Consider the following 13,923-nt stretch of genomic DNA (forward strand, 5'->3'; position numbering starts at 1 on the left):
TCAACCCCTTCATGTTCCACGCCTTTTGTTGCCAGTATTACTATGGCTTAAACGGGACGGGAACAAGAGCGAGTGAATCCCTGGAAAGCACAGTTTCAGTTAGTTTCTAACGGTTCGAATCAATCTTTATTATATAAATTTTCTTTAGTTCTGAACCCTTTCATAATCGTGCTTACCATTGTCGGGTCATTTTATTTGAGGCACCTCTAGTAGTTGACAAGTTGGTCATCTATAAAATTACTCTCAAAATTGGCAATTTCAAGTGTTCAAGAGTTCTTCCACTCATTTATTATAAGAAAAATTTTCTGAACATATATGAGCCATCCCTAAACCTTACTTTGCCATCAGCTTACCGCTAGCAGATTGAAAAGTTCTGATTGTTTCTTCCGCTAACACAATACATCCAATTTCCTTTTGTACTTAAACAGTTACTTAATACGACAAAGGAGGTGAAGCAATACTCATTTTCCATTATCACTTACCACAAATATTTTTCAGCAATAATACCTATATACTATGAAATGTTTGAATACAGGAGTCATTTCATACGTAGGTTGGGTATGATCGTCCGCGGGTGAACTTAGCCCTGAATACGACTATTGTTGACAGTGACTGACGAGTTTCGACAACCTATGCAGTAGCCTTCTTCAGAGTCAAAATTTTCAGTATTGGTGTCGGCCGCTCGGCTGAGGGCCGAAAAGACTCGACTGAAACCGGAAACTGCGTATGAAAAGTCTCTCGCGCATAGCACCCGGGGTATGGTCCAGGCTTAGCCAAGAGATAGTGCTGAAGAAACAACTGTTATGTGTGGTCAAGACGGGGTCACTGGTCATTTCGTCCCCGTTTTACCTCCTATTTTCGAGTCATTTAGCGCGCTTCAAATGTAATATTCCGCCTCGTTCTTTTAGCCATAAACCAAAACAAACTCGCTTCATATATAAAATTCCTCGGTGCGAAATGACTTGAGGGCGAGATGACCAGTGAGAGTAACCGAAGAGGGTCAAGAAGATGTGGTTAATACTGCAAAAACCCGGCAATAAGAACGTGCATTTTCCCAAGTTAGCCTAAATAAAACAGGTTCGCCATAAACGGTAATTAGCACAAATTTAGGCTACTTAGGTTTTTAAATAGGTTCTTATTTTCGGAAGAAAAAAAAAGCATAGTAGCTCTCAGTAATCAGAAGTATTCATCGTATTCCTTGTATATCATCTGCATACCAAATTAGTATTAATGTAAAAATGACATTGAGAGGAAGGACTGAAGCGCTGACCACCCACATGAATTCTGAAGTCCATTTGCCCAAGTAAACAGACTTTGTTTTAAAAGATTTTAGAAAATAAGAACCCTGTTTCAAATTTTAGGCAAAAGAGGTCCTTGTATAGAGGGGACCGAACTAACAAATTTTAACCTAGCAGGTTCTCAAAATCCAGTTTCTTAGTCACGGGTGTTTTCAGTACCACAGTTGTGCTTCATTGCTTAGGGAGAGGTGATTTAATCAAGCGTTAAATGTCTTTTCATCACCGTTCCCAAAATTTAAGAAGTAGCCTGTGAATACAGCCAAAGCGTTAGACATTATGCTGAAGATATTGGCTTCCAAAAGTTCCATTAGATGGACTGAAGCAATGCAGTGAAGATATGGTGTTGTAATGAGAAGATCTCCACCACAATGCTTTTTCAGAATGCTTTGTAAATACCAACAACATCCCTCTTAAACTATCTTTTTTGGCATGCACTGCCCTTTGCCTTTTCAATTTTTTAACCACTCATGGTCTTCGATTATCTCTCTACTCCTTTCCCCATAGTCATATACAAGCTCCTCTCCTTCTGAGACAAGATATTGGCTTCCAAAAGTTCCATTAGATGGACTGAAGCAATGCAGTGAAGATATGGTGTTGTAATGAGAAGATCTTCACCACAATGCTTTTTCAGAATGCTTTGTAAATACCAACAACATCCCTCTTAAACTATCTTTTTTGGCATGCACTGCCCTTTGCCTTTTCAATTTTTTAACCACTCATGGTCTTCGATTATCTCTCTACTCCTTTCCCCATAGTCATATACAAGCTCCTCTCCTTCTGAGACATCTCGGATTGTTTCCAGTATCAAATGGGGTTTGCCCTGGACACACACCAGCCTTGTGGCACAGTTTGCTTTTCTTCTGCTGTGGTTCATCAATCTGCCGAGCCTTCCACTCTCCGCAGTAGCATCAACACTGTTCATATTGAGGACAAAAAAAGGTTAGTCAACAATAAGTGCTAGCAAAAAAAACTTTATTTAGTTACATTGTTCAGTTGTATTCATATTGGTATTGAGATTATAAACAATTATGAAACCAACTATTTTAGACTTTTTTATGATCGGAACGCCCCAGCGTAAACCTCTCTGTTGACTGACGCATCTGGATGACAGGATTTGTACTCAGACATGTATGTACTCGACGTTTACCTTTACATGATTTGTAACTTTTCGAGGAATCTTCGATCACCCAACAAGCTCACATAGTAAAGACAATTTTTGATACTTTCAATTTTCTCATCCGTTCAGAGAAAATTTAAGATTGTTCCTTTTCGGATCTGAAACCCAAATCGGCTTTCACGACGCGTGCGCAAACGCTATTGAACTGGCCTCAACAATATCACCAAATCAATGAGTAGACAACGGACTAAAATGTACAATCGCTGCTTCAATTACCGCGCTGGAAAATTTAGTTACCTAATGGGTTACCATAAAAATTAGGTTCAACACTGTGAAGGCCTTCGTCCGGCGACAGCCAGCTCTATTAAAAAAATTTTTTGAAATTAGGTGGCAATTTTTCTTGCAGTTTGCATCAGTTCGATCGGGCCGTTGCGAGATGCTTAGGCGTTGCTTGCATGGTGTAACAACCCCTAAAATAAATCGGCTTGTAGTCATCGTTTGAACGTGTTTCGTGTAGCCTGTTCCAGGCTCCGAGATAGTCGGGTCCGCTGAATCGAGAAAGCGCGAACAGGAATCTTCCCCAATATCCGAGAACCTGGAGCAGGTTACGTTTGATCTATAACCTGTCAACGATTTTTAGCGGGGCTCCCTCGCGCGCGAAGCGCGCGTGGGACAGAGCCCCATACTCATGGAATATGGTCAACCTCTTTTCGTTTGGTTGTCACGTGATTGACCGAGCGTACGTACGTACGTACGTACGCGTCTACAGATTGTACGGGTGGGGTAGGGGAGACTATCAAAAGGAAGGGAGGGGTGTCTCAGGCGTGTCTTGGCAAGTCCACATCTTTAATATAGGTTTTAGGACATTCACAATATGGTCAATTGACAGCTGTCAAAACAGGATAGCCACTGACCAGTATCCCATGACCATATCGCGGGCTCATGTGTCAACTCATCGAGGTGACGTGATTTATTTGGAAGCTGTCCGCTGACCAGTTAATTGTTTTACTAGATCGCGAACAATGTTCAATCTCATACTTTTACTAGTTAAACTGATAATGCACACATATTGGACATCAATTTGATCAATTGACAGCTGTCAAAACAGAGTACCCGCTGACCAGTATCACTTGACCGTATCGCGGGCTCATGTGTCGACCCATCGAGGTCAAGTATTTTTTTGAAGTTATCCGCTGACAGGTTACTAGTTTTCAAGTGATCGCAGGCTCAAGTTCAAGTTTTTTCTAAATTCATATGAAATATGTTGTGTTTATGTGCTACACAATTAAAATTTTGATTGCAAACTGACCTCGGACGCGAAAATTCAGCCAGCTGTTACAGGCGGGGAAGACAAATGCTTTTGACTTTTCTCACCATGGTCACGCGTTGGTCACGCTCTACGTCCAATTTTTATGCTCTGATTGGTCAAAATTTGACAGGTGAGTTCATGCGGAAACTTTATGCAGCATCTTGAATCTTGCTTACTTTGACAGCTGAAGCTGACATAGTTTTGTGTCAACTTGTGATGTTTTTAACTGTCTTTTTCCACTGGATGTGCAAAGTGAAATTCAGCTGCTATCAGGAGTCCTCTGTTATTCATGGCTAGTTTGTTTATTGGGTTTTTGGTTGAGGAATACGTCGCTTGTCAAAGTCGGAAATCCGATTTCGGATAGCATCGTTTTCCGTTTTCACCTTGCTTGATGCGTAGGAGGATTGCAAAGTCTGAAGCGATACTGACTTTTCTTAAAACCTTTCAGGAGCTGCATCTCGAATGGTAAGCAAGAGAAATTATTGTATTTGATGTTTGTTTTTTTGGATCTAATTTAATGAAGTCGAGCGGAGTTTATGCGGTCATTTAGTTTATGCACGTTTGTAAGATTCGAGACAATGATCTGACCGAGTATCAGGTTTGATATAAGCTTACAGAACTTTAAAAAGCCTTTAGACAGTTTCTCACCGCAAATAGAAAGAAAACGTTCCAAAGAATATTTAGTTATAATTCTGGCCGGAAAAGAAAGCTTTGAGCGATTTTCTTGCCTCGAGTTCGTCTTTGAAAAAAGCAAACACCGGGAAGCCGACTTAAAACATAAACTTAAGCTTGAAGCTTGAATACTCAGGATTTTTAGGGATACTTTAATACTTGTCTTCCTGAATGAAAATTGTTGTTTCTGTATATGTTTCACCGAATTATATTTCTTTTATTGATTGTTAGTAGTCTCTCTTGTAATTTTAATCGCTGTGCCGATTGTTTTCAGTCGTTCAGTGAACATCGCTTGCAGGAGTACTCAAAATGCCGCGCGTTTAATAATAAACCATTAAATAAAAAATAAGCAGAATAAATTCTTTATAATGTTGAAGCGTAACTCTGTTAATGTTCATTCAAACACTCGCCACAGCTCGCACTACAAAAGTGAAAACCGGATGGCCGTATAGGTGATTTTGGAAATTTTTTTAACAGTTTATTAATATTGAATGAGTGCGATTTGTATTGTGAAATACTGCTTTCTGTCCGAGGTCTGCCGGTATGATAAAAACAGTGCCTCATACTACTGTTTCACCTCAGATGTGATGTATAAATGGTATAAAAGGTTGCTTTACACGCACCCAGATTTGTTGACAAGATTTTTCAAAGTAAACTTGTCGAACGCAAAAAAGTTGGCCTGATTTTTTTTTTTCCACTAATTAATCTACGGTGATCAAGAGCCATTATGGCTCTTAAATGTGATCGAAGATGATTACCAGTTTTTGGGTGTACATATGAGGCTATCAACTCGATGTAAGATTTGGTTCACTCTTGGGCTGTTTGCAAATTATTTTTCTCTAAAATCAGGTAGCCTTTCCCTCAAAAGTCACATAAATGTGCTCTAAAGTTAACTGAATTGTGGAATTCGAATACAAGTTTATTGTTTAATTTAAATTATAAATTTATTAATGGGAGCCTCGCTTTTAGCCCTGGCTAAATCTATATATTATGTAATGCTTGCTGTGACGGAAACGTGGTGCATCATATTAAATATAAGGACTACAGACAGTCACTATTAAGTTGCAACAAAATTGCCACACAAGTTGCTAGAAAAACTTTCCAGTCATGATGACAGACATTAAGGAAAGCCTCGATTGATCTCTAGTCTTACTCACCACAACGGTTTGTTCTTGAAGTTGAAGTAATACATGTAGCAACCATATTCCGTTCTGTCTTCATAAAACAATTCTCTTCTTTTAGCAGTTTCATTGTCAATAAGTTCTCCAGCATATTCACAAACAAACTGCCCCCTTGAAAAGTTTTGCGTAGAAAATACACCTCTCCCTTTCCCTTCTACTTCTCGTACCTAAAAGATGAGAAACCAAGAAAAATTCAAAAAGCTAAAAAAAAAACCGAAAAGCTGTTTTCCGCAGTGTTTTTGCGCCGGTTGTAGAACGTCTTTTAAGGTGGTTTTCCACTGCCGCCTTGTTTATACGTCGTGCGTACGCACGTAAACAAAATAATTATCAATTTATGGAAAGTTTGCCGTAAACGTAAAAGTTGAGCAAGGTTCGACTTTAACGTAGCCTTCGTAGCATGGCGGTTTTTTGAGCGTGCAAAGCAATAAAGGCGGGAGAGGGCAGAGAAACTGCGAGGAGATTGGGGCGGGAGCAACGAGAAACCTTGCGCGCTTTTGCGGCTTCGCCGTTCAGTAGTGCGTGTGACAGAACCGCCATGCTACACAGGCTAACTTTTACGTTAACGCGCGGCCTTTAATACATTGCCTCTATTATATATTTACTACTCTGACTGATTATCCCCATAGAACGTTGCATCCTTGACCGCACAGTGGAAACAGTTTCTGTATCAACTGCCAATCGATCCAACTTCTGTTACACTACAGACATATCGAAAATATCATGTACCTTTCCCACTGCCTTCTCAGTTTTCCCCTTTCTCTTTTCCCATCTATCTTTCCCTCCAAGATGACCTTTCTAAAGCCCACACTACTTCTCAAATGGCCATAGTCCTTTAGCTTTTGTTTCGTTATAAAGATCTCTAGCCATCGATCTTCCACTTTGAGTTCTTCCCTATTTGACTTATTTGTTCTGTGCTCCGTTCATGATATTTTTAAAATTTTTCTGTAGCACTTCGTTTGAAAAGCTTTTCAAATAATTAGTAATTTTAAAGTTGTTGTTCTAAGTGTCCACGTCTCGACATAGCCATATGTAGCTACGAGAAAACTCATGTTCTAAGAATTCTTTATAATACTAATATCAGTGTCACAGGTTGGTTGGTCGAAGAATGCGGCTTAGTTTTGTCTGAGGATCTTGACTCACATTCCACAAGAATTTCAACTTCGTCTACTTGTTCGTTGCCCTCCTCATTTCCTCCTACCATCTCCATTTCCAGATACCACATTTAATATTGTAGATAATTAGATTTACGTATGCACGTAAAAATTACGCGACAGTGGAAATCCACCCTTACGAGGAAAATTTCACAGCCAATTTGCTGATTATTTGCGGTTTTACCCGTAACTCATAAATCATAAACACACATCTCGGTTGTTATCATGGCTTCTATAGCTTCCTTTTGATGTTTCGCTCAGCTTATGTTCTCCGGTGAATAGTTATTTTTCGAATGAGCGTGTGAGTGAGAGAGTTTCACGCATGCGGCAAACTCACGTTGAGAATATCTCAAAATATAAAATGAGCAAATAAAAAAGCTTAAAACAATTATTCTGGATAAAAAAATGCGTGAAACTACTAATTTATTTGTAGAAATAACGAACAGTAAACGACAAATAATGGGGAAACTTGGTCACGTGGTACATATACGTGATGCTTAAGCTCTAATAAAAGGCCTAAAGGCGGTTATACCGCAGGATAGGGGGTCAGTAGATTACAGCGTTAATATAGAAGTATTTCACCTCCAGACCATCTTCTCTGACAGACAGCAGTAATTCTTCAAGAACTTTCTGCTTATCCCCCTGTAAACAAGATTACAATATAAAAAGCAATGAACATTTTTTCACAATGATTGGATTCCAGGCTCCTGGAACAACATATTGTTGTGTAGGGGAAATCTAATTATCAACGCGAAATAAAGGAAACATTGTTTTTTCAAGATCTCAGGCCAACATTTAATGTCAACATCATGGTAGTGAAAATCTGATACTTACAGCTGTTGCCTTATATCTTCACTCAAGAGACAATAATGGAACCACTATTTTCTCTTTATTCACGATTCACCGTCGGGACTTTTCTTAATCTCAGTCCAAGACCTCTTATTAGTCTCGCTTGCGTAAGCAGCGAGACTCATAATCTGCAACGCGTTTTCGCTACGGGGGGGGGGGGGGGGGGTGTAGTCCCTTATATAGGCTATATCAGGAGCCGATTACTGGCTATATAGGTATGTGCCGCCCCAAACGGTATGTTTGTTTTAGCCGTTTTGGTTTGAAATGGGGTATGGTTTGTGCACTCTAGTCTTGAATTGGGTATGTTTTTTAGAAGAATTGCTACTTCTTCATCATTTGGCGATAAGACCATTTCCCTTTTAATGTTTACACCAATTACCGTGTACGTGCCGTAACAGCTTGTCACGCCCTCCGGTCACGCGCCGGACTCCAGGGCTTCAGGTCTGAAATTGGGTAGGGAAAATCAGAGAGTTTGGTCTGAAATAAGGTAAGGGTTTCAGGAAGTGTGCCGCACAACCCCTCCCAAATTTTCTGGAAGTACCCCCGGAATTTTTGGTCGCTTTTTGGGACACTAAAGGCAGGTCATTGCGCCAGGCGTTCCTTGCGGAGACCGTGGAAACTGGGACTAAGAATCGTTGCGTGATCGAAGCCATGCACGTTTTGCGAAGAAAGCCAAGGAAAGATTAAATTTAGAGCTTTTCCGAAACGTTTCTTTGGCATGGTCGGGTGTTGTAAACTTTCACTGTATGCAAATGAGTCTTGTGATGAGCATCCAATTTATTTTCGGCGATGATTGAAATGACGTGCCATGTAAATCACATTTTCGATCTCTGGCAATGATGTAATTTCTCTGGAATCGTGGCCCTTGAATTTATATACACGCGTATAGCCTGCGACCGCAGAGGTATTTTTGGTCGTCGCTAACACGCGTACTAAATCAATTCAGAAAAAAATAAAAAGTATCGACGTCGATAAAGTAGAAAGTAAAAAACGTTTAGCGAGTAAATCATGTTTCTTGTAGAATTAATCGTCTCCTCAGTTCTCGACCTAATCTCCAAACAGACGAGACCTGAATGCCACTGTAAGCGCGTTCTTGTTATTTCTTCTTCAATTGCTTTTGTCATAATCTGTAACGTTCCCTTTTGAAAATTTGCGGTTATATGCTTCTGCCAACATACGAAGCGCCGAGTTGATATAAAAATGCGTAATTTAACAATTTTTATCACAACTGTTTTAGTGTGTTTTATTTTTTATTATTATTATAAAAACAACAAAATAATGAAAACATGGCCACATAACAATCTTCTTTGGTCAGATTTGATGGTACTGACACCATCAAAGTTAAGAGAGGATGAGTTCAAAAAGAAGATACCTTAATATTTGTTCTTTTGCTTCTCCTTCTCTCAAAATATTCCGCAGCCATATTAATCTCTCTTGTCTTGATATCTGAAACATTTCAGTAATCATTAATTTAACAACGTGTAGAATGTTCAACTACTTTCCCCAGCCAGGGTGTTATCTAGGACTTATCGTTTGGGGGAGAATTCCCTGTGGCCAAAGACGACAAGCTTCCTAGGGAAGTCCAGGGTATGTCCCCCGGAAATTTTTGAAATGAATATGCGCTGAGATGCAATCTGGCGATTTTGAGACACAATTTTGAGCAATGTTACTGTGTGTGCACTAACATCATAGCGTCTGGATGATTTTTCCCATATAGTTACTTATATACTGTAATGAATTGGGGGAAGCTGGGAATTGTTGGGGGGGGGGGAGCTTCTACCCCGCAAATACCCTAGATAGAACCCTGCTAGCTATAGGAAATCTGAGCTAAAGCAACCTCATCCATAGGGCTTCTCGTTTGCCGTTCCTTTTTCTAGAGATAGCCTCTATCATCGTATCATTGATCTCATTTTCCCCGATATTCGCAAACGTCTTCCACATTTGGTCAACGCTGGCTGGATAGTAAAGACTTGACCGGGGCATTTGAGCCAATCAACCTCATCCCCAGGGTTTCTCGTTTGCCGTTTCTTTTTCTGGAGATAGCCTCTCTCATCGTATCATTGATCTCATTTTCTCGGATATTCGCACTAGTCTTCTATATTTGGTCAACGCTGGCGGGATAGTGAAAACTTAACCGGGGGATTTGGGCCAATCAGAGACGGAGAAATATTTTGAATGCATAATAATGTTCATCTTATTCGACGGTTGTTTCAATATGACTCCAGTATTACATATCGACCTTTAAACAATAATTACCTAGCTAGACTTTTTTGTTCCTCAGACATTTTTTCTTCCACACACTTCCGGGCACTTTTATTTCACGCATCATTTTAGTAATAGTCGTCTAGGCTTTTGTACTTTAGCATTTAAGCATTATTCGAGCGTTTTAGCGGAATCTCCTTGGAAAATTTTTTCCAGAGAAAACTCTAAACTTTTCCAGGTGCATTCAACTCTTTTGCACTTTTTCTGTGTCTCTTTTTTCCTGTGGAGATCAATCGAGGAACGGCGGAATGACGGAATAAAGTCGTTGACAATAATATTGTGGGTTCCAGGTAGCCCCTTCACAGTTGTTTATAATGAACTAGGGATGGAAATTGCTAAATTAGCAGCTCGTTCTTCCGACTTAAGCTACGTCTCAGAAGTTTCGTAAAAAAACCTCGTGTTTTGCCGATATCAAGATCTTGTGTTCGAAAATTGGGAATATAGTTTTTGATGTGGAATTAGGTGGCTCGTAGTGAAGCGTCTGATTAACTGAGATTCTTATCATGCTTTTGTGGAGTCACAACTTCCTAGTTTTTGCGTTGTCCGTTGCTATTCTTTTTTTTAGTATTTTACAAACCTGTATATACAGACAAGGTAGTAAATGTGGCAGAGTACATTACATTTATATTAAGACTGATATTTATGTGTTAGTTTGTAAATAAAAACTTCAATGCAACAATTTTTCCCATCGCGTTTTAGCTGGCCTAACTGCCGTGATAAGGTGTAGGATAACATGAAACTAAAAATCAAATCTTCTAAAGAATCAACTTAGCGGCGAACATTTCTAGAGTTAAACTAACGATGAGGTTCAGATTATATAATTTTACCAAAGCATGTTCGCAGACAAGGAAAATTTTCGGTCATTCATGTAACAAATTACGGGAAACTTCTCCATGAAATTAACACTGGCGTCGCGTAGTCTGTTAGGCCTTTCTCAATGAGTTTTGAAAATATCACTCTAGGACCTTTCGTCTCTTTCATCGGGAAAATATATGTTATTTAAAATTTCAACAACGTGCAAGATTGTGACTATACATATATAACCAGCAATTTCTTGAAATTTGTATCAAATTCTTTTGGAAAATGTTGTGCCTTTATTGGCATAACAAAGAAAATCGAAACCAAACCAACAGGCACAGAAGCTTAACTTATCTTCATGAAACATTTCAGTGCCATGAAAAAAGTAGATAGATGTAGTACGGCATTATCCTAAACCGACCTTCAACCTTCTGGTTGTATCTGTTTACGGTAAGATATACATGTGTGGCATCCCGGTAGCTTTTAGTTATTTTCATAATTTTGTTCCATCCCGGCCACAGCTCGGCTATCTCACAGAATAACGTTGAAGTAAACAGTCTTTGATGCACTGTGAACTGGTATTTTATACCATACCGGATTCACGTCGACAAGACAAGCTATCCGGTAAAAAGTAGACATAGCTTAGAAGGACTTTTTTCACAGAATCAGAAGAAAACACACTCACCGCGGATAATCCTCTACTCCTTTCTATGGGAAAGAACCTCTTGAAACAAGCTTCGACTGATTCAGATTGACGGTTAATCAGCCAATCGCTGAGACGCCTTTGATTTTTCCCAGGCCTTTCAGTTTCCACTTCCACTCCCCTTAAAGATCCAAGAACCTTGTCTCGGTCCCGCGATCCCGGGGGTGTGGGGAGGCGGGGGTACTCAACAAATGTTTATACGGGTAGGCTCCGCCTCAAGGTGCAACCCCCTACCCTCTTATATACCATATTTCACTAAAAAGGTACCCCTTTCGTATACTTTCTCTTGTCAAATGGTACCCCTTTCTCACATACCTTGTTTAGAACTTTGCATAACTGTCACTTTGCATCCCTTTTAACTGTCACTTTTTGAAGCCATAAAATTCATATGTTAGCCCTTTTGGGCCCTTTTACAGGCCCAAATGACAGATTTCCCCACCCTTTTATATACTTCAACTTGTGAAATCCCTACCCTTTAATATACCTGAAGCATAAAAAAGGCACCCCTTTCGGGCGGAGCCTCCCCGTCACAGCGAGTACCCCCTAGGGTCTCGGTCATTCTTATTTAAGGATTTTCAATTGAGGGCCAAAGGAAAAATAGCACACACAGGGCTGTCAACCCCCCAAGTCTTCAAATATTGAGAATTGATGCGGGAGGGATGATAAATGACGTCATAATGCAAACGCACATGACGTTATTTGTGGAAAAAAACGCGCGAAAAAGATATTGTTGGAATTGTAACATTTGACCTAATCAGCTTACTTCCCACCAATCACATTATTGCTTATATTGCAATGGCATACCTGAGTTAGTGAGGAAACGTTCGTTGTTAACAGTAAAATAGCTCAAACAACGCAATTTTGAAATTTCATTTCTACAAGAAATTGCAAACTTCGGCGATTATCCGGGGGATTTCAGACTCTAATCTGGAGACCGGGAGAAACGGTTCAAAATCTGGAGTCTCCCGGATTATCCGGATTATCCGGAAGAGTTGACAGCCCTGCACACATTACGATAAAAACCCGCGTGTAATAACCTAAAGTTTTTGAAGTTTGGCAAAATAGGTTCTTGTATTATTTGGGGTAGTTATTGACAATTTAGGCTAAATAAGTTCTCTTTTTTCTATAAAGGGGAAATAGTTGTTGATCACCAGAAAAAATTGAACAGTTGCATGGGTTTGGTCCTTAAATATACAGTATTTTAAATATTCACAACACGGGGTGATAAACTGTAGAGTGAACATGAATCACTCTGATATCATGATAAGGTTTAATAAAGAATTGATTACAGAATGTACGTTTGCAATGGTATTTATCAGCATTTTCTTAGGATGTAACCTTGTTATCTCGAAGTCAAACTCCATTGTTAGAATGTTTATCAAAATTAACTGTGTTCCAACATATTAGAAACTGTTTGAACTTGGTTGGCTACACCGGTTCTCGTGTTTTTGGTTATTAAAATGGCAAATTTCTGCCATCAGGTTCTTAAAACCACTAGGTTCTTATTTACATTCGGGTTTTTTCCTGTAATCCTAGAGCAGGCTTTCTAATTTAGCTATTTCTTCAGTTGTTGCTTCGCGGGGGCTTTTCAGGGGTGATCAGTTCCCAGGCTTTTATTCAATAATGACTGGCAGCATGCGCTGCCGCAGACAAGGAGGGAAATACCACAAACCATGTTTACTTTTAAGTGGACATGCAACATTTTCCTAAATTACAGTCACGTTAAAAATACATTTAACACAAGCCGACCTTTTCCCAAGACCGAGAAGTCCTTGTTCACGTAACGAGCCAATAATTTAAAACGATTCAAAGCTTAAAGTGAATTCTCTGAAGAAAGGAATCACTTTAGCGAAGGTCTTGGTGTATACTCAGTAACAACAATGTTGAATCGCGTGTTCGCAGACATTGGAAGATTCAATCAGAAGCGGCGGAACTCTAACAAATTACGCCTATGTTTGAATTTTACGTCGCCGATACGGCTTATTTTGCAATTTTTGTGAACGATAAACAGCCGGCTTCTCAGGAAGTTTCGCTTCTCTGAAGATGCACGTTTTTACGCTTTTCTCATTTCGTAATTTACAGTCACAGAAAACGGCGCCAACAAATCGCGGCAACTATAACTGCGTTTGTAGGAACACTGAAATAAACAACACGCGCTATTCGTAGGAAACCAGGAATTTTCAAATTTACTGAAATTAACAACTTTGAATTGTGTGCAATCTGCTTTATAAAGACTACGGAACATATGTTAGTTGTCGTGAGATGAAACTCTACCTTTCATTTCAACAATACGCAGGTGAAAACTTATTTCTTTAAAACTTGGAATAAACTCGGCTCCATCCGAAGCACTAAGTCACACTAAATCTAAATCTAATTCACTAAAATCTAATTCCGACTAAAAGACATCAAAAGTCAAAACCTCAGCTTACCTGTTAAATCTATATGCTCTCCTTCACTCGAATGGAATTGGTATTGGTAAAATGAGACTGATCGAGGGGCCCCTAGAGACTACAATGTATTGATCGGGAAAATAAGTACCCGGCCCGGGTTGTTCAAAGCCGGGTGAAACTAACCCAGGATTAA

At 39.5% G+C, this 13,923-nt stretch overlaps 1 protein-coding gene across 1 annotated transcript; it reads right to left on the reverse strand.

The window, feature by feature from the left end:
* Window positions 1–1,998: 1,998 nt before the first annotated feature.
* Window positions 1,999–7,376, reverse strand: LOC140952405 (N-lysine methyltransferase KMT5A-A-like; the record flags this gene model as incomplete). The annotated part of the gene is made up of 3 exons (XM_073401834.1): window positions 1,999–2,212; window positions 5,554–5,744; window positions 7,311–7,376. Coding segments are annotated over 3 exons (471 nt in total), but the record flags the coding sequence as incomplete, so codon positions are not given.
* Between the last annotated feature and the right edge of the window lie 6,547 nt (window positions 7,377–13,923).

This window comes from Porites lutea, chromosome 11 (assembly GCF_958299795.1).
Source record: "Porites lutea chromosome 11, jaPorLute2.1, whole genome shotgun sequence".
In the NCBI taxonomy this organism is placed as follows: Eukaryota; Metazoa; Cnidaria; class Anthozoa; order Scleractinia; family Poritidae; genus Porites; species Porites lutea.